At 41.0% G+C, this 22,345-nt stretch overlaps 1 protein-coding gene across 1 annotated transcript in view; it reads right to left on the bottom strand.

Annotated features, from left to right (window-relative positions):
• Window positions 1-22,345, bottom strand: part of macf1a (microtubule actin crosslinking factor 1a) — a 283,339-nt gene that overhangs the window by 111,050 nt on the left and 149,944 nt on the right. The window contains 15 exon segments of the mRNA XM_034201651.1: window positions 454-579; window positions 889-984; window positions 2,339-2,443; window positions 3,572-3,733; window positions 4,454-4,531; window positions 4,629-4,757; window positions 5,838-6,117; window positions 8,705-8,859; window positions 11,116-11,209; window positions 11,469-11,596; window positions 13,020-13,115; window positions 13,609-13,728; window positions 14,243-14,349; window positions 14,690-14,802; window positions 15,036-15,202. Coding sequence (XP_034057542.1) covers window positions 454-579; window positions 889-984; window positions 2,339-2,443; window positions 3,572-3,733; window positions 4,454-4,531; window positions 4,629-4,757; window positions 5,838-6,117; window positions 8,705-8,859; window positions 11,116-11,209; window positions 11,469-11,596; window positions 13,020-13,115; window positions 13,609-13,728; window positions 14,243-14,349; window positions 14,690-14,802; window positions 15,036-15,202 — 1,956 coding nt within the window.

The raw sequence follows: 22,345 nt of genomic DNA, 5'->3' as shown, positions 1-22,345 counted from the left end.
GTCATGTATAGGTTTGGGTTGTGCAGCATGGCTTCTAAACCTTAATGTACACAGTGAGCTTAACGCTAAACGAGGGGGCATGGACTACGGTATCCAAAATGCAAAGTACATTTTTTCTTCACTTGTCAGCTTTCTGCCATTGAGTATAGACAGTCAAGTGCCTTGCTCGAGGGCAATGGCATTACTTAGAAAAGGTGTTCTGAGGGAGAATAATCAATGATCCAATATCATTGATAGAAACTAAGTAGGTCAGTATCAATACATCGTCATTAACGGTATTAAAATACGCCTTTATTTTGAAATGTGTCACCTTTCCATCCAAGCCCACTTCCTTTTTTGACATTTAAATATGTCCTAAACATTGGGTGAACAATGGGATGTCCATTTATTTATTCTTTCTAGTTAAAACAATAGATTGTTTTTAATTAAAAAAAACTGAAGGGGAATAGATACCATTGAGTCCTGCAGCAGGTCTTCCAGCTTGCTCAGTCTGCTGTTCTTGTCACAGGTGTACTGCCTCTTGATGGTTTCCTGCAGCTGGCGCAGGTACGACTCACAGTCCCGAGCATCACTCGTAAACTGACAAGAGACAGAACAATGTTAGAAGGATTTCCCCAGCAAGCTGCAGAGAACAGTATTTATTTTGTGAAATAGGTACCACGATGTAAAGACACAAATGAACAGACATGTAATTGTCTAAAAGAATGGTAAAGGGAGGACAAAATCATGTGGATTTGGTGAAAGGAACTGTGAAATTGCAGGAGCAACATAACCATGCAGAATCTGCCGATCCACTTATATTTTGTAACTTAATAGTTCAGTTTCTACCCATTAGCCAAACTAATGATGACAAATAATGAGCCATAATAATGACATTTGGAGGCTCACCTGGAAGTATGCTGTGTTGTCTTTGAGATGCGTCTCCACACACACACACAGCTGCTTCACCCACTGCCACTGAGTCTGCAGCGCTGCACTGTACGCCTGATCACATGCAGACAGAACAGCCAGTGTATTCAGTACACATTATTAACAGGGATGTTTTCAGCACACATCATCACAGTTTCTTCTGTCCTGTGTTCCCTTTATCTGTGCAGTAATACGCTGTGTTGGAGAATACGCCATGTTGATATATATTGCTCACTGCTCCTAGTACTAGGATGGGTTAAATGCAGAGGTTACACTGTGTGCTGTGTAGGGTTGGAAAATTCCGGGAATTTTCAAAGATGGAAACTTTCCACAGGAATTAACGGGAATAAACTGGGAATTTTCCAAATTGAAGGTTGGCTCTTCATAGGGAACTTAAATATAGTTGGGGAAAGTATATTTTAGCATAATCTTGACTAAAACAAACAGATGCCATTCAAGTACACTTGAATATCCATGCCATAGCACACTGCTTACTGCATGGCTATTGAGACCACACAAAGGTTCGCAACAGGCTCACAAATGTGAGAGTGGAAAAACTGGTTGGCATTCGGGCAAACCTAAGGCTCCTTGAGCCGGACACAGAGCCATCCTCAACAAGGCTGGACAGTGACACTGAAGAGGAAGACTCAGAGTTGGATGTTGACTGAAAGGGTTTAGCAAAAATGCAGAGGATCGCTTGAAGGAAGATTTGGATGTTTAATGGGACTTTGTGGAGGGAGAGGGGCTCTTTTCATTTAACATTTTGAATGGGACTTGGGATGGGGGGTGCATTTTTGTTCATTTTTTAATGAGTGGGGTTGGGGGGGGATGAGTAACATTTAACTCAACATTCCTGTTTTCGTTCTTCAATGAAACAAATAATTGTTCAATAAAATAATTAAAACTTGTTCTGTTCTACTTTAAAACATTTTTTTTTTTTAAATCTGTTGAAATGTCATGTTTTTTTGTTTAATTTTGCATCGAATATTTACAAAATTCCCCAGCTTAACTTCCCATGGAAACTTTCCGGAAATGTACCGGAAACTTCCCGCCCCTTTGCAACCCTGGTATGTTACATTCTCCAATTCTATTCTATATAACCAGCAGGAAAACAGATCATTGGTATGGTTATTCAAGTATTCATATATCACATCATCGCTTCAGTTCAGCTTTTCCATTGGAGTTGACAACATTCCCTACTGTTTTAACAAAAAGTTTACAAAAGGTCACAATTGACATCCTGCCCTTTAGAATCAAATCTACATTTATAGATTGTTAAAAATGCGACAAAAACAACATTTGGTGGACAGTTGAGTCAAAAGAGGAGCATGTTTTCAGAAGCATGTTGGTGAGCTGTTCCCTCAAATGAGCCACAGAGGCAGTCATCTCTAAAGGTCATGGGGTCTCTCTGAATACAGTCACGGCTCACCTCCACACTCTGTTTGGCCGGGTGGTTCTCCTGACACAGACGGTTGGCGGTTTCCTGGAGCGACCGCATCACGTCTTGTTTTTCGTCCAGCTCTAACCTCATTTCCTGTAAACAGAGCAGGAAGAGACGGATGGTACAGTAGATTACAGGATCTGTATGGCTCCGACATGATGGCAAAATACTGTTTGTGTGCATGTAAACAGTACTGATACATTCATATATCTGTGGAATCGGCTTCCAGTTTGTGTTCGGGAGACATCCTCTCCATTTATGAGGATAGGCTTAAAACGTTCCTCTCTGATAAAGCTTATATTTAGGTCTGGCTCAGGCTTCCAACGAACCAGACTCTAGTTTTGATACTAAAGGCTTAGACTGTCGAGGGACTTTCATCTCTCTTCTCCTACTTCTCTTTTTATTAGGCATGAACTGATGGCGTCAGAGCAACAAAAAAAAACACCTACCAGAAAGTCCGAGACAAACACAAAAAAAAAAAACAATTGAATTGAATCAATGGAAATGTAATGCTATCATCAAAACATGATGAGTAATAATGGATTATGACAAACAAAGAGGATCAAACGTCTTCTGGAAGTATTTTTAGGATTTTGTGCACATTCAAAGATTACTATATTACAACAAATCAACAAACAACAAACCATCGGATGACAAATCTGACATCCCTACTTTCATGTATGCAATCATGTCTCATACATGTGACTAACTCAGCCTCAGGGGCATCATCCCCAGAGTTTGAGTGTCTCTCTCCTGGCAGCATGCCAGTAGTAAAGGTTAATATGCCCACGTTATTTTAATTTAGAAGCACCTTGAAGATTGTTGACATCCTGCGGGATCCTTTAAAAACATATATATATACGTTCACAATATAATTTGTATCCTTTAGGTTGTCCAAGTTGTTGTTGAATTATCTATTTTACTCTATACACACGACATCTATTGAACGTCTGTCAGTCCTAGGAAAGGGATCCAGCCTCTTTGCCTCAAGATTTCTTCCTTTTTTTTTTTTTTGGGGATTTATTTTCTTGCCTGCTGCGATGGTCTAAGGTAGACTGTAAAGCCCCCCCCCCCCCCAAGACAAATGTGTCAATTGTGATATTAGGTTATATAAATAAAATGATATGTAGGAATCATGGAGCTTTTACGGGTGTGGTTAATTTTGTGTATTCTGATTTGACAGAAAGGCAGGCCCCCCCCCCCCCCCCCCCCCCCACTCACGCTGTATAATTCCCTCTTGGCGTTCATGTTGCTGTTGTTGTCGCTCCAGTCGAAGGCGATCTCCTCCTCCTCCCTCTCGTTGAGCCAGATCAGCTCCTCAGTGCAGTGCAACACAAACGCATGCAGGCTCTCCAAGCTCCGCAGGCGCCATGACGAATGTTCCTATAGCAACCACACAAACAAGCATCATCATCATCATGCTGATCAGCAGTGCAGCAGAGAGACATTTAAAAATAAAAATGTCCTCTATTGCCTAGTGGGTGGGTTTGTACTGCTGGTTTACTAGATTTAGAATAAAGCACTGTGAAGACCATCTTTAAAAACAATTATATATTTTATAAAATGAGAATTACTAGGACCGTTAATTATGAGCTTTAATAACTAATGTTAACCTTTTAGAGAGGCATTGTTCCCTAACATGTAATTAAAAAAAATATATATATATATATTGGTACATGATATTGTTTGCAGTTGTATAAATCACTGATACTCTATTTATATGAGGTCATAGTATCATAATCTGCTCATTTACATGTGCTTCTTTAAGCACATAAACACAACACTGAGTACAATGTCTCACATTAGGGACTTGAAATGAAACATTTAAGAAACATTTATTTAAATCTATAAGTAAATCTCATAAGCAAGTGTGCTTTATTGTTCAACATTACACATGTAACACCAAAAATATAGATGAACAAAGAAATCAAAACTGAGAAAGGGGGCATTTGGGGTAAGGGGCATGAAGAGAGCAGATGCATAACTGTTCTGTATTAGCATATGAGTCCTGTCATGGTGTAATGGGATTAACCGGCGAAGGGGGTGAACTGGGAAACAAAGAAGTGTGTTACCATAAAAAAAGACTCTTTATCTGGGACTCACCAGTAGTTTGCAGTATTGGTGCTCTAGCTTGGCCAGAGTTTCAGAGTAACTGCTCTTGAAGTTTGGAGACACTTTAGCCTGCAGGAGAGAACGGGAAAGAACATCAGGAACCAAATGCCAGACAAAAGATCTCTGTGTCCATGCATAAGTGATGTGTATATATGTGTGTGTGTACCTCATAGCTGCGTGCCTCCTGTAGGCTGCTCATTAGTTCTTCTACAGCAGTGTGTATGGTGTTGTGCTCTTGGAGGTTGTTTTCTACAGAGGGGAGATCTGCGCCCCACTCAGCTCGCTCCAAAAGCTCCTGGAACACACAGGGACAAAGATCAAATACATATTTACATTTTGATTTAAAGGTCCCATGTCATGCTTTTCCGGTTATTACCCGTCCCCTTGTGTTATGAAGGTTTTTCTGCATGTAAACGGTCTGCAGAGTCACAAACCCTCAAAGTACACCCTGTAGCGAGTAAAACTCTAACACAGAAAAGACCTGTCTATGCTGCCCCAGAACTCCTCGTTGGACATTTCTCTTTTCTTCCTGGGTACAGTGACGTGCCCATACCCAAATGGGCCCATTGGTCCAAATGGACCAATCTGCGGACGAATTCACACACACACACTCGATCTTTTCTCAGCTGCAGCTCCGCCGATTTCTCCTCCCTGAGACGGCGGGACGCGGCGAGGCTGTGAGTCGGTGTGTGTGTGTTCGGGCTGTCTCGCTGTCTCGCAGACGGCCACTGGGTTCACAGGAAGGGGGGTGCAGGAGCTCCAACAAGCCGTTTAGGACAGAGAGTGAATACACATACTGTACTATACAGAGATGCTGTATGAGAAACCAATGTGAGTTTGGAACATTGAACAATATATATCTATTCTAGTAGACCTCAACAATGGAATTATGATGACATGGGACCTTTAAATGAAAAACATTTATTTTATTATATGTATTTTATCAACATTTTTCCAAATGTTTTGTTCCTTTTAAAAATACGTTTTAAGATTAAAAATAAATGTAGATTTGATTTATTGGGGTTAAAAATCATGATATTTATTCTCTTGGTTTAAAAAAAATAAAAAATGAAATTGTTAATGAAGGAATCACATTTAACTCCTAAAATGGGATTTGTTGTTTTACGGCTTTTTAAACAGTGCCTAAAATGTATTTCATTATATACAAATATTTTAAAAATAATTGTCTTAGCGTCTTTCAGTTCCTGACATGTGAGGATTTGCTGCATTTCTCTATTTTATATTATAAAATGAAAAGGTATTGTTGAAAAATCATACTGAACATTTGTTTCACTATTTCTTGACAAATATATATAATGAAATCAGGTTAACATTGAGAAAACCACTCCTCTAAACTGTTCTTGTATTGACGGACCTGCGTCTCCTCCACCCATCCCAGCAGCTCGTAGATGAACCTCAGGCTTCCTTCGTCCTCCGATGAAGACATGGCCACCAGCTGGGAGCGAGCGATGGGTCGCCGCAGGAGCGCGGCACCGACAGCCCCCAGCAGCGTCTGCCCCAGCGTCAGGCCCCCGTCTGAGGCCCTCTGCTGCTCGGCCCCCGTGGGGCCCAGGCTCTGGGTGAAGTTGCCCTTCCTGTAGAGGCTGGAGCACTGCAGTCTGAGGGAGACCAGCTCCTCCTGAAGGCAGGACGCTCTGAGGATGAGAGAATACAAAATATAGTTACAGAAGGGGAGGGGACACTTACTGGCTACATCTTCAATACTTTTAAATATTTTCTTTCTCTGATCGTGCTGCCGTGTGTACTTTATTTTATTAATGCATGCAACATTTTACTTATCTACTTGTTTTATTCTGCCTGTTTTTGGCACTATCCCCCGTTGATGTATGTACATTTCTCCACTGTGGGGCATATAAAGCACTTCTGATTCTGATATCCAATATTCCTTTCTCTGAGATGATTATTTATTCATAAAGTCATTTAAAGCAGCAACTTCACTTAAAGTCTCCTATGAAAAGCCAGAAATGTGTTTAAATAAACAACCAGAATGTTGGTTTCCTGTAATGTTTTTTGGCTAAATGTTCTAGGAAATAGGGTCAAATAATACAATTTCAACTTTACTTGGAATTATATTGAATGAAAGGAAACCACACAAAAAAAAGACTGCAGTCTAAAACTCACGAAGCCACAGAATGAGGTTTCTATTTCATCTTTCTCTTTCATGTGTCATTTATATCAGAGCACATTCAAACAGTTAACAGCAGATGCTTATAGTTAAAATACCTCGATATCAATGTTGCAACAATATTGTAGTGTTATCTATTGCTGCTTGTTACGTCCCCACTAGGGATGAGGAAATGCAACACACACCAGTTGGAATTGGTATAATTATAAATGGTTTATTTTAAATAGCAGAGGTAAACAAAATGGCAGGCATGCAGCCTGGAACAACAAAAAGGAGGAATCAAACAAAAGGAGTCTATTTGCATACAAGGAAATAACACCATCACACTAAATAAGAAACTAAACAAAACCTCACTTTAAAAAATATTAACACAATGAGATTTTTGTAAATAATCATCATTTATGTGGATTTAATGGCTAAGTGGGTAAAGGTAATTAAAAACACAGTTATAGCCTCAAAACATATTCATATCCAAATTCACAGCTTTACTCTAGTCCCATATCCCAGTATCAATATTACATAGATATATCTCGCAGCCCTAGATGCAGGGTCGGCTCTAGAACAAATTAAATGGGGGGGAAATCATTTACCAAGGGGGGGCACACACTGCCGTCAACAACCAACACACAAACACCAACGCAACTTCAATTTAAAAAAACATGCTGTAAAGTCTATTGTCTTTCACACACATTGCAGGGTGTAGTGCTATTGTATAGCGCACCTATGACTTGTGCATATATGCACGGTTGTGGCACGACCACCAAAACAGAAACATATGGACATAGGCCACCATATGAAAAGTGTGCAAATGTATTTAGTATCCTATCCATGTGAACATGTTTTAGGTGGGGGGGGACCTAACCTCCTCTAGGAGGGTCTGGGGGCATGCTCCCCCGGGAAGATTATTTTTTAAATATTGACGTTAAAAGCATCAATCTGGTGCACTTTGAAAGCAACATGAAGAGATCTATGGATAGCCTACATCTCTCAGCATCCATATGAAACAGAACTGTACACAGATTTACTTTTTCTTTATGGATATTTTACTAATCATTCCCCTTTTAAACTGTATTCTTGTGTTACTGTCCTATAGTATTTCATACCCGTTTTTCATTTATTCTCTTATTCTTTAATAACTATAATGATCATATAAAGGTAGCCTATTCCTCGCAAATACTTTTTTACATAAATGGTGACCAAACCGTTTGAGACCCACTGAGATAACTTACACTAAAGTGAACTATCTAAACACTGAGAGTCCTTACCTCACTGAGCTGACGTTATAAGATCCTCTCAGTCTGACAGGAGAGGACTCTCCTCCACCTTGGTGTAGAAACAGCTCTTTATATCCGTTAGCATAGCTAGCTAACCAGATGCTAACAACAATATTCCACGTTACCGCTCGCGCACTGACAAAATGCGCTCGTGCCACACACACACAGAGCCGAGCTTGAATGAAACACAGAGACCCATGTACTTGTACTGTACTGTATATCATATTATTTTCGATGGCTTTACTGTATAATCAGTATAACAGATGAACAGATCGCCACTGGGCTTTCATCTAAACACACAGCCACGTAATGATAACAAAACAGTATTGAGTATGTAAGTCGCTTTGGATAAAAGCGTCTAACAAGTGACATGTAATGTAATGTCTAAAAACAAAAGTCGAGGTCATTGGTCAAGCAACACACCAATCAGAGAGCAGCAGTGAGCACACCTCAGGCTGTGTTTCATATAAAGAATAAATAAAGAATAGAAATGTGTATTCTTTATTTCTGATGTATTTCACACAAAAAAGTTTTGATGGAAACGTTTTAACTTATATGATTAAAAAAAAAAAACCGGCAAAGTGGCAATAAGGCTGCGTTGGGGGGGCACAGTGACTCATTTGGGGGGGCATGGCCCGCGAATGACCCCCCATGACGCCGACCCTGCCTAGATGGAACACACTAACTATGGCAGACGATTATAGGACTTAATGGCAAAACACAATTTGCATATCCTATTTCAAACTAATTAACCAAAGGCCCACTTTGATTGTTGCACCCTTCAGTCATTCATTGTTTGAGTAGACGAACCACTGCACCCACCTGAACACCAGCTGCTCCACCTGGTAGTACTTCTCCTCCCTCAGGACTTTGAGCTCCTGGTTGAGTTGTCTGATGAGAGACTCGCAGTCCTGCAGGTAGCAGGCCAGCTCCCTCTCACACTGCACCCCCTCCCCACTCTCCACCCGCGACATGTCCTGCACACAGATCACATGGTATGATTAGATAAGATTGACTTTATTTATCCCAATTTGAGTACTTTCTTCACAGCAGCGAGTTAAAACAAGGCATTGCACATCATGTGAAAAAATCTAAAGTACAAAATAAACACAAAATATAAACATCCCTAAATAGAAAATAAAGTGATGTTGACAGTGAAAGATCAAATCTGTAGACTATCTGACGTGGGATATTATTTACATTTAAAGGTGGGGTAGGTCATTTTGGAGAAACCAGCTCCAGTGCGCTAGAATTTGAAAATACACAACCGGAACAAATCTGCCACTTCCTTACAGAGCCCCTCCTCCAACGCACACGAACGCCACATGACCAATGAGGGCACGAGATAAGTTTGTGCCCAGATGGAAGGCTGACAGGCAGGTAGGCCATCCAGTTACTTTAGCCGGGCCGGCTCAGATGATTGGTCGTGCTTTTTACAGTACTACGGCTTCCACAGATTCATTGTTCCCGGCTTCTCCGGAGGGAGAAGTCCTCAGATATGTTTAGTTCGTATTAAGTATTAATACAAAAGCGTAGAAACTAGGGCTGTCAGTCGATTACAAATATTTAATCGCATGATGTCCATAGTTAATCGCGATTAATCGCACATTTTTTATCTGTTCTAAATGTACCTTAGAGGAATATTTTTCAAGTTTGTAATACTCTTATCAACATATGAGTGGACAAATATGCTTTATGTAAATGTTTGTTTATTATCATTGGAACATGACAAATATTCTCCTGAATATTTTCAATACAACAACCTGGAACCTCTCTCTCTCTCTTACACTCTCTCAGTCTACTTCTTTGCACACAGACAAGCCTGTTTACAGTTGTCGGCGAAATGCCGCTCCTCTGTCTTCATAACAGTCAAAGCATGAGACTGAAGTTCCCACTGTGGGTCAAAATAATGCGCTGTGATGTGCAGTCGACACGTTGGATGCGATCCGAATTATCTAACGCAGCCTCTCGTCCTCCACAATGTTAAGCTGTAGCCACCCATTTAGCTATCGCTGTTGTTGTCCAGGCGTCTCGACGGAAAACTTTCAAGCGTGGTCTGCCGCAAGCGAGCGACAGGAGCGGGGCTGTCAGCATCAGCTGTGTGCTTGGCTTGCTGTTTGAAACACCTTTTTTTGTATCCATATCTCTCGCTAGAATCTCCCACCATCCAACTAACAACAACAACGTCATGCCTTTGGGCTCTGAAACTACAGGGCGGGCCGAGGACAAATACACATGCGTTAATCGCACGTTAAAACAATTAGTGGCGTTAAAAATGGTTTGCCCTCGTAGAAATACTTCGTTATCAGTCAAATTCCTGCATCCAAAATGTTACTTAGTAAGTTAAGTAATAGCATTATAGTGTACTTAAAGTACCAAAGGCAACATTACATTTTTATTTTCGAATAATATCTATTATATTAAATTATAATTATTGATGTATTAACTTGTTCATCATGTTGCAGCAGGTAAGGTTGGAGCTAATTTGAAATAAATGTGTATCTATTTGATTTTTTTTTCCTTTACATACATATGCGAAGATTGTGAATTTCACACTGGGGATCATTATTGTCTCATTGATATAATGTCATCATTTATTTATTTATTAGATTTTCTATTGGTAATCTGAAACTCCAAAATATCTTAAGGTGTAAAAAGAGTAAAAAGTACAATATTTGAAGTGGAGCTGAAGAAGCACAACATGGTACAAAAAAGTACAGTACTTGATTAAATACTTAGTACTTAGTTGCTTCTATGATTGTCTAGCAACAGATTCAGTAAAAATACAGTGAACCCAAGCAGGAGAGACAAATACCAGCAGGATTACTTTAATAATAAATATAGCAAATGTGGGCTTTATACAGTAAGGATGTTGATACATGAAAACGGTTCTCTTCCAAAAGTCAAATAATTGACAACAGGGACCAAAAGAATGAACACGATTTAGACAAAGAGTAAACATCTGGACCTACTAAGGGTAATCTCTCTCTCTAGGCAGCAACACACAGACAGGGGGGGGAGAGAGACACTGTGTTTGCAGAAACCTGGGAAAGTTTTGGATAAATATGTATTGTTCCCAGAAGTGCACTTGCGTTTACAGCATGTACACATTAACACATTGTAAATTACCCTTCCAAATGACCTAACATTCACCTAATAAAAACCTGGCATGTGTGTATGTGAAAGGAAATTGAATTTAATATGATAACACGAGAGCTTGATTTAGTACTCACAGCCTGGAGTGTGTTTCTAGCAAGGGTGAGTTTCTCCTCACAGTCCAGAGCCATGTTCTGGATCTTATTGGCCCTCTGAAGCAGGTGTTCTAGCCTGAGAACACACACAAAAAACACACACACACACACACACACGTGGAGGTTAAAAGGCATGTCCCTGAGAAGCACACTTGATGAGAAATTGAATGGCAGGAGTTGCATCAGTGATAATTCCATGCACCCTGCTGAAGTAGACATGTGAATGGCTTTGTGCATATGTGTGTGTGTGTGTGTGTGTGTGTGTGTGTGTGTGTGTGTGTGTGTGTGTGTGTGTGTGTGTGTGTGTGTGTGTGTGTGTGTGTGTGTGTGTGTACCTCTCCACAGCCGGCCGTAGAGCCTTCTCTCTCTCCAGCATCTCCAGGATGAGTTTGCCCCACTCCTCCTCCAGATCGTTGGGATGGAGGCCCTGAGGAAGCTTGATACGACCAAACTCTATCCACACCTGGAGACACACAGCGAGAGTTTATTTAACATCCCATCATGTCTCAGAGGAAGTGGACACACACGGTTAAAACACGAGGACAGTGACAGACTCCTATTAAAAGCCCTCATTACTCGATGTTGTAAAAGAAGAGGTGGATGAAGTAATACAATTCATTATTTAAGTTAAAGTACTGATACCACACCGTAAAAATACTCTGTTATAAGTAAAATTCCTGTTTTTAAAATGGTACTTATTTAAAGTAAGGTAGAATAATCAGGGAAATGTACTTAAAGTATTACATGGAAAAGTACCAAATTCAGAAAAATATAAAATAAAAATATTCAACAAAATAACAACAAATGATTCAAAACAATTAATAAAACTAAGTAATGTTTATAGATGCCAAATAATTATCTCTTAATTGACTAAATTGATTGACTAAGCTATTCTTGTTTGAACTTGAAGTAACTGAAAAATGTAAATGAAATGTACTAAGTAAAGCGTGTAAAGGCCACTGTATAAAGGGGCACGCCAACAGAATACAGTAAGTAAAGTAAGATAGCTAGTTAGAATTGACTAAATCTACTAGATATATTCCACCCATGCTCAGAGGAAGGGCTGGTGGAAGAATTTAATATGTTTTCGTTATTACACTAAAGCCATTTTTAGATGGAGGGGTTTCCAAATATTGTCAAAGGTAGACAATCACGCAAAGGACCCAAAGCATACTTAACAAGGATCTGCCATTTTAGGATATGATGACTTTCAGGCAAGGCACATAAATGAATATATGTTTTTATTATCTGCAGTACAAAAGCACTTAAAGGCATTGCTTACGTTATTTACAGAACAAAATAAATCTAATATGTTTTCTCTTTGTCTTCAAAATATAGGATGTTAAATCAAATCTGGACAAACTATTTGTTAGGCCCTTATGGACAGATTTTGTGGAGGAGAATGAGCCCCTTTTCTGATTGAATATCAATGAAGTTAGTTGTATTTTCTCAAGCCCTAGCATATTTTCATTGTGCCTTTGTCCCTCCTGAAATGTTATTCTATAACAAAAATGTGGACTGCAGAGGAGATGTATGGAATATAATGTTTTTGTAATGGAAACTGTTGCTAAAGACAAATAAAGGCTTCCATTACATCAGAGTTACAGTACGTTCAGGAGCGATCATAAGTCACACCACAGACAAACACTCTGAAACACTCAGCTGAGTGAGAATAAAGGAGGACCTATAATCCACCGGCATGCGTTTGTGTTGGAACAATCTGCAGCATTGATAACAGAAAAAGTGTGGAAACGACTTCCCTTCAGGAGACACCAGCCACAGGAACCTGCTGATAATAACACTAACTCTCTGAATCCCATGATGCAGTGGGCTCTGCCAAACATTCATCACCATGCCCTCCATCTTTACTCCGTGTAAATCCTTACCTCCAGCAGTTTGTAGAGGTGCTCGATGTGACCTTTCTCCACCTCCTTAGCGGGGATCTCCGTCTCTTTGAAATGGACGTACTCGTTGTAAAGTGCCTGGAGGAGGAGGAAGTGACCATGAGGTCTATATTAGTGGCTTTGTTGTCAACACCTGTTATCAGTGAACGTAAAAGCTTTGTAATTACAGCCCCTCTCTCTGGGTGCTCATTAGACCGTTTTCTCAATGGTTACTTCAAGCTAATGTCACTGCTTCAACCATGTTTTAGCTTCCTTTTCAACACTAACTCTATTCCGTACCTTACATCTCTGTCTGTTGTCCTTTTATTAAACCCAACCCCCCCCTTTGTCTTTATTTGTTCTCTCAAGGTTTTACTCAAAATGCTTGGCAGCTTCCTTTCCTCCTGACTGAATGTGTAGAGAAATAAATAAACAGGGATTGTATTCCTCACCAGATGCATGTTGGTTTGAGGTAAACTGGATAACCCCAAGTAAAAAAAACACATCTGTATCCCACTATAATTTGCAAAGCTTAATAGTAAACTCTTCCATATTGCTCATTTTCAGGTTCATACTAATTGTGGGTTCTCACCTTGAGTTCCACAGGGTTTTGTGGGAAGTTTTTGTTGGCCATGATGGCCGTATGCTGGCGGCTCCACTGGAGCAGAGAGAAGAACCTGGACTGATATTCCGACCAGCGCTGATCCACCTCCTGATGGTGGAGGGGGAGGGAGAGATGAGCAGTGATTTTTTAGCAGGAATTCTGACATTACACCTCCACAAACCTTAGTCTTATTACAGGTTTAATTTTGACAAAAGGCAATTTATAATAAATGACTAAAGCACCATTCGATGAATTGCATCATTATGTGACAGTTCCAGCTCATTACTCAAAAAGCTGCACACTGGACTTGCAAACAAAATGGGAATTACACATTTAGGCAGAAAATGAAGCAAAATATGAAGACAAAGAAAAAACATGTACATTTCTAAAAGTATTTCTGAAATGAAAGCAAAATGCTGAATCCAGCAAGAGTGTATAAAGATATAAAGTCTAATACATTTTAGAATTACCATGAAAACAAACAAATGATAGAGTTTGGAGAATGAACAGCGATATGTACTATCTTTATGGAGAATGCAGTTAAAGAAAAAAAAAACATTAATAATGACTTGAAACTTCACAGTAATGGTTGTGTGTATGGGTGGAGCAGAAGGTGACGTACATGTGCGGTGATGCCCTCTCCTCCCTCAGGGATTTTGGGGAAGGCATCATAGATGGAGGAGACGTAGGTGATGACCGACTTCTCATCTGGAGATGGAACATCAACGTCTGAGGGAAAGAGGAAGATGCAACATTTGAGTAAGACTGAAAAACACACTTTTCTTCAAATGTCTTGTTTTGTCAGTTTATTATCCAATGATATTGATTTTAACATAATATCAATCGGGAAATATCCGCAATTGAGAGGCATTATTTTCTGAACTGTTTTCATGACAAGTAACTTAATTAGCTTGGATCTGTCAAACCCTTGTTGCAGTTCTAAATAAAAGCGCACCAGAGAAAGTTACTAAAATGTAAGTACTCTTAACTGGTGAACCTAAGAAAATCCCCATTCGACCCCCTGGCTGGCACACAGTCAGTCGCTCAGTTTATTCTGTAGCTGTCTCACCCTCAGCGTCCAGCAGACTGGTCACCCCGAGCGACTCTGCGATCTCGAAGGCCTGCTCCAGGTTCTCCAGGTTACTCTGCCGCGACACCACCTCCATGTCGATCAGGTCTGGCCTGGAGAACAAACACAGAGGGGGGTGTTTGTGTACCTTAACTGTGTATCTGTCTGTCTGCCTCTAATCTATTGTATCTGTTCAGCAGCCTGTAACACATATAAAGTATTTATGGCTGCCTGTGTGAATGCTTCCAGTGCCTGCAGAAAGTATTGAACGCCTTAGAATTTGTATTCATTTTGGGGATTTAAAGCCTGAATACACTTGAGCCATGCTGGCTGTTCATCCTCTCACCTGTATCTGTGCAGCAGAGCGTTGAACATGCGCCCATCGCTCCAGGAGGAGGAGAAGTTGGTGCAGCGGAGGCCCGGGTAGCCTTCTGTCGCCTGCTTGCTCCATAGTAACAGCTTCTCTTTGGCTGTGAGGTCGGCCGACTCGCCGCTCACATAGATCTCTGAAATCTGGAGGAACAAGAGACAGAGCAGGGGTTCATTCTCGGATTCATTGTATTCTTAAAGTACAAATATGATCGGAAATACAAAAATTCTTATGTCATTCTCTGTTGAGATGTGTTACCAGATGCACTGAAACAAAATGAGGCAAAATTGCACCCAAAGATTTAGAAAAAAAATAATGATATCCTCACATATAAAGATGATTGCACACCTCTCTTTGGATCAGAAAAAGTATGCTTTTTATTTACTCAAAAACGGTAGCCATAGCAATATACAGCAGACAAAGTCAGGATGTTAAGCCACAATGAGTCGGCAGAAATTACAACAAGACAAGAACTGCAATGGCGATATGAGGCACAGACTGACTGGAAATATTTTTAGATTTTAAAAAAAATCCTCCTTTGGAGCCCCAGGCATGCTTATCTGGATCATTCATGTGCTTTTACATTATCGTAGCATTTTTTCGCCAATCTCCTTAATCCATAATTCACAGTCTACCCAGCTCATTAGCTTGTGTACCCCCCCCTCCCAACACTTCGCGCCCCCCCCGCCCCCCCCCAACACTTCGCGCGCCCCCCCCCCAACCTCGATCTGTCTCTTCAGGTTTTTCTGTTCTTTCATCAGTTTTGCGTCAGACTCTGATCAATCTGCTCAGCCCTCTCACCCTCCGCCTCTTCACATCCCCCCCTCCCTTTTGTTTTTCACTGGTGTTGTACAGAATACCAGAGGCTGGGTTAGATATGTAGGGGCCATATGTCAAATGTGTTATTGGGATGCCTTCTAGCCCTGTTTTATTTTAGCATTATCCATAGGAGTCGTATAGGTCTTCATTCTTAGGACTTATTAAAATATGTTAGAAAGGTCTAAATCTATCTAAAGAAATGTTCCTTAAACCCATTTTAAACTGCTTAAATTATTGAAACGTGTAGTCTATGATGGTTAAAAAGAACATATACCGTGCCTTTTGGTGGATGCTGTTATTCACAGATCCTGAGAGGAACTCAAGACATAAAGTGCATGTTTACTGAAGGTCTGAAGAGTAACCATGCCTCCATGGAAACTGACTGACGGCTACTTTATCTACGTGTTCTGCCCACTGAGCTATAGCCGTTTTCCCTATGCATCCTTCTTCCTCACAATTAGCTCTCTTTAGGTCCAAATGTCCACGGTGACAAAGGCAGAGTGATGTCTATGCACTAACTCTCAGCCATTATTGTCCTCAGTATTCCCTCTCTCTGTCTCCCTGTGTCTCTGTCTCTCTCCATGCTGCTAATATAGAGCAGTATGAAAGTCCAGTGTGTGCCAGGAGACTGCAGCAACAGCCAAACAAGACATGGAGGAGGGGGAGGGGGGAGAGGAGATGAAAAATGGAGGGGGTGACTTGCAACTGTAGGGAGCTAATAATTTAGCAAAATACATGAAACTCCCCATATATGAATGAACAAGGACACAGAAGGTTAACCTGTAACATAAAGGTCTAGCAACATGTTGTCACAGTACTAGCATGCTAACAGACAGCCCAGACATTATGCTGTACATACATCCGTCCACTCCATGTGCCAGTAACAGGTTAGCATTTCCATCATTGTCAAACTGAGCACATGACAAGCAAATAAAGAGAGGAGAATTAGGTTTGTGACTTGAATGGTAATAGACATAATGTATATTCTGCTCTGTGTTTTCCTGCATAGTTCCATCTCTCTGTATGCATCTACAACCTCCTTTGCAGGGACTTAGAGAACATCTAATCCTCCATCTGAATATTGATACAGCACTCTGTGAGGGCTGCATCTGCACTCCCACTGCAAGAGTATCTCATCCACTTCTTACTGTGGTGCATTTCTGCTATATACTGTATCTAAAGGACTTGTTAAGGCGGTTTGAAGGTTACAAAGTACACAACGTTGGTCAACTCCATTTGATACAAAAATGGCCATGAGACGTAGTCAAAAGCTCCTCAAAAAAGCAAGTCAAAGTTGAGTTCAAATATGTTATCACATGTTCAATCACAACCCAATCACAATCAATCTCTGTGTGCTTCAGCAAGAGTTTCTAAATGTACAGGTTTGTCATTACCACAGAAAAGACACTGTTAGCTCAAACTACTATGCATTTCATAGCATGTCTATTAGCTGCTTCAGCAACAGATAACTGGGTATTCAGCTAGCAAATAGAAAAAACAACAACTGTAGAATGTACTGAACAAACTACTCTCTTACAACTTGACGTAATAAGCAATGTATGGTACTATACTCTGAGATCAAATAAACGCAACCTAATTAATTTACTGTGTTAATTCATAAATGAATGAAACACGTGTTTTGCAAACATCAAACTCTGTGAAGGCAAACAAAGCAATACTGTATGTGTGAACATGATTCATACTCATTTCCTCCACTTATAGGTAACAATAAATATAGGGTACACACACAGAAGAGCCCGCTCCTGCCGCCACTGCGTCAGGCCGTTGTGTCCTTGGGCAAGACACTTCACCCGGATTTGCTCCTGTGGGTACTGTCCACAGTACATGTATGATATCAATGTGTACTTGTAAAAGCGCCTCGATGACCTCGAGGCGTGAAGATGGACGGTGTGGCGCAGTGCGCTGTGCAATGATCATTAGATCAAGGGGTGAAACCCGCCGCTGCTGCGTCTGTAAAGCCGGTGTGTCCTTGGGCAAGACACTTCACCTGAACTTGCTCCTGTGGGTATTGTCCACAGTATCTGACCATTGCATGTATGTGTATGTGTAATGTGTGTATATATAAAGCGCTTTGAGTCATTGAAAAAGCGCTATAATAAATGTAAGGAATTATTATTATTAGAAGAGCAGGGAACGTGTCACATGGCATGCTGCAGTTAGAGTGACCCTCAGTCAGGCTTCAAGAACTGTGTGTCCAAATGTACTGTATACTATAAATGTGAAGTGTTAACGGTGTACAAGTTCCTGTACACAGAAACACATTAAAGTGGCAGCAGGGTGGAGTGAAGCCATGATATAGTCAACAGGTCTGGTAACTGGCAAAAAAAGGTTTATAAGAGGTCAAATATACATTTTCATTATTTAGAAACACCAAATGTCGTTGGGAAGCAGGTATAAGCAAACATTTAAGGGCATAATCATCCACGAGGACACTTTTTTGTGAGAGTCTAACGACACTGATGGCGCAGAATGTGCATTAAGTGTCGGCAATGAATTCAGCCCGAGAATGAGCTTGATTTGTGATTTAAGAATCCATATAAAACCAGGATAAAAATGTAAGCCATTTAAAGTAACTTGTGTGTTTAATCACTGGTCGACTTGCTAGATTTAATCGGGAAAAGTACGGTCTGGATTAGACTCTCATATAATTGTTGGTGATGGGTCTGATCCTTTTCTAAGCTTTGCAAGTGCAGGTTTGAAAAACTGTTCCTGGGGACGACTCTCAACATCCAATATCCACCAGCAGCCCCCCCTGTGGCTCAGGACCAGCTCTATTTTAGAAGCATATGGTCTCTTTGAAGTTTGGGAGCAGAGGTGGAGAGAACAACAGGGAGGGGGGATGGACAGGAAGAGAAACTAAAAGAAGAAAAATGACAGTTTTTTTGGTAAACAGAAATTGAAGCTGTAAAACCCTGGCTTTCGATCATTAAGCAAAAGGGATAGATTTGGGGATGAAAGATAGTTCAACAGGTGATGGACAGATAGCTGTATAGCTTCAGACAAAGCAGGGCGGGTATATGGATACATTTTAGTGGTAGGAATCCCCTCTGGGCTCGAGGAAAAAGCCGCCTCGCTGATGAATGCGCATTTCAAATCCCTTTTATGCAGAGAGGGGCATCATACACAGGACAGCTGCATTTCAAACCGATCACAGAGGCATCCTGCCACATCCACACAACTCCTGTCATGACACAGGAACACACAACACAGGAGTATCGATTATTGCTGCCGAGTGAGAAACCCTTTTAAGCAAGGACCTGGGAGGATCTACTGTATCAGTGTTTGTGTGTTTCCTATGACTCAGCAACTGTGCAGCAAACGAGACATGTAGCACTAAACACAACCTGACATGACGTCAGCTGCCTTACTGCACAGCCACACTGTTCCGCCTCTATGATGAGGAGAAGAAGTGAGCAAACTGTGGCAGCCGTCATGAAAATCGCCCGTCATCTGTTGTATCACTGCAGTGGCTGCAGCAGTGTTTTCATTCTCAAGGTGAAAGAGAGCTAAAAAGCTGCTAGCTAGCACGCAAACTCTCCTTCTCTCCTTGTCTTCCTGCAAGAGCCTCGAATATAAAGACATACTGTACTAAGAAGCACTGGGCTACACTTATAAGCTGAGGTCCATTCATATTTCAATACATATCAACAGGACACAAGTAACTTGGTACAGAGCCACGATGCACTGTACTATAGCAGTTTGTTGACAATACTAAAAGATAGATTTCTCTTTGAGGTGTAATAAAGTCATGTCCATGAATGTAGTCAAAGTCACTTCAGTTACTTCCTTCACTACTGTTATGATACCTACCAAAATGTGTCTGTGCTACTGTTTATCAAAAACCAAATCCTCCAAAAAAGGATGTTATGTTTTAGGTTTGGTTTGTTTGTTTGTAAAAAGGGTTTTATGGCAAATTGTGGTCGGGATTTATACAATTTGGTAGCAGACTAAGTAAGACATTCCATTTTGGAGCGGATCCGAATGGTTGGGCAGATAAACCCATTATTTTTCACCAAGGGAAGCAGCCTTTGCAGAGGTCTGCACTCTCCAAAAGCCCTTCCATTTGACTGAATTTTAAACGGGAGTCCCTGATTAAAATGGAAAAAAGTGTTGGTTGTTTGGTTTATGACAAAAAAGGTTTGTGTAGAAACAAACACATATTTCTTTCTTTCTCAAACTACGGTATTGAAACCAGTACCAAACTACAAACTTTCAAACCAGTCTTACTAGGGTTACAAACGGTGTGCTGAAGCTACTGTAGTCAAACAGCAGTCAAAGGAAATGAAGAAAGACTAGAAAGTAAATTACTACTAGAATACAATAGTCATTATACAGTAACCCTAACCTATTTCAACCAAAATCACTAGAGTTATACACAGTTATATTGTGTGTTGAACTGGTTAGAAAAATGACAGTGTCAGTTTGAAGCAAAAGTGACCCTGTCATTAGAAGCAATGACCCTTCTCTCACACACATAACACTCGGCCTTTCTGTCTCTCACACTCTAACAGACGTCAGTAGTGGGCGAAGATGTTGTGGTGTGACCAAAATAACAAGCAATGGAAGGAGGTGAGGGGAGGGGAGGGAGGGAAGGATACTGGGGAAGAAGGATGGGATATCATCTGTGCTACGTTGATTAGACTCTGGGGACAGGGACGGAAAGAATGGAGAGACCTTTCAAGAGCTGATAACAACACACACAACAACACATGAATATATAACCCTTCGTGACCATGAACACGGTGCATGAATGACGACAATGCACCCTTCACAAAGCCACACTCGTACATATCAAGAGCTGTTAATTCCTCTCTGCGGCACTATAAGGCACTTGTTCACAAAATGGGCTCCAGAGACCTCCACCATCACAGGTTTTGATGCCACTAAGGTATCATTTACTGCAAATGATCCCAACAAATAACTTTTAGGTTTCATTCTCATCAACAAAAACATCCTTTGAACAAAGTAGAGCATTCTGTACTGTAGATGTAACTAACCATTATCATCGATTAATCTGTCAAAAAATATGTGTCAGTGAAAGTCCTAAAATCGAGAAAAAAAGCAAATGTTCTCATACTGAGAAAATACTTCCCTATCTTTAGTCCAAAGATATTTCATTTTACATACATAGAAAAGCAACAAGTATTATTTTATAGGGATGTTCCGATCGCCAATTTTGGGGCCGATCATCAAATATCGGCCGATATCGATCGGCGGCCGATCGATCGGAGCATCCCTATTATTTTACTATGTGTTATTAAGCGTTGATTTACTTTTTTCTATCATTTAGATGATTTATTCAGGGATTGCCAAGGTTTTGAAAATGTCTTTGCTAAATCATTTAGTTTCCTTTCAGCCAGGTAAAAAAAATTCATAGGCCTGGTATCAGTCGGCCTAGTTAATTAAGGGAACATCTGAATAAATCAACAATTTTTGGCAACACTCAAGATAAAAATCGATCCAAGAGAATTGGCTATAGGATTTGATGTGTAATGACAGGACAGAGATAGATAGAGGCAAACCTGAGGCAGGTATTTGACAGTCGCCTGTTGCAGAGGACTCTCAAGCATGGAATCCAGCCTCTCTGAAGAGCTACTGGTGAGCCCTCCCCAGTCTGTCTGACTGGGAGTGGTGCCTGCCGTTTCTGGAGAGGTCACCGGAAGGTCGCTGCTGTAGCCCGACTCCAACAGAGAAGAGTGCTCCTGAACCTGGGGGTGCAAGCTAAATCCCTTGACAGTCAAAGTGTCCTGAATCCACATTTGGTTAGAGGACATGGTAAAATCCCCTGCAAAAATGTTGCCTCTACTTTTCTCCTCTTCAGACAGTTGGACTTTGAGAATATTTCCTGTGACTGGAGAAGGGGCAAGGGGCTCTTTGCGCACCTCTACCTCACTGTCACTTACGCCAATCCACACTGGAGAACCAAAATCACTGGGATACACTGTCCTCACAACGCAGAGTTTACCATCCACCTCACGGATATGGACCACGCCTTTGTGCTCCCTACCTGAAGGCGTCCGCACTATTGCTTCAGTTTCTTCTGGTCCTCCTTTAGCCCTCCTATCCTTCTTTTCCACACTATCTACTTTCCCTTTGTCTTTTTTCTCCTTTTGTCGAAGGATCCAAGGTTTCTCTAGAACCCCTTGAACTTTTTCTTTAACACGACAAACCCTTCCTCCACCTGGAGTTGTACTGCCCAGGGTTGGGGCTGTGTAGACTGGGGTGGTGGTTGTGGTTTGACTCGGGATGCTGGAGACATCTATGATGGCGCTAACAGTGTCTTCCTCACCTGGAAGGCAGAAAACTCCTCTCCAGGCTGGACTGGGCTTGGGGGAACTTTCAAGTATTCTGTTGTTCAAACGGCCACCGAAACTGGCACTAACAGAACCAGGGGAAAGGGTATTACTGTGCAGATGGGTTTTGGAATGAGTTAAATCTGTATCAGG

This window comes from Gymnodraco acuticeps, unplaced genomic scaffold (genome assembly GCF_902827175.1).
Source record: "Gymnodraco acuticeps unplaced genomic scaffold, fGymAcu1.1, whole genome shotgun sequence".
Lineage (NCBI taxonomy): Eukaryota > Metazoa > Chordata > Actinopteri > Perciformes > Bathydraconidae > Gymnodraco > Gymnodraco acuticeps.
This window is presented reverse-complemented; position numbering and strand designations above follow the sequence as displayed.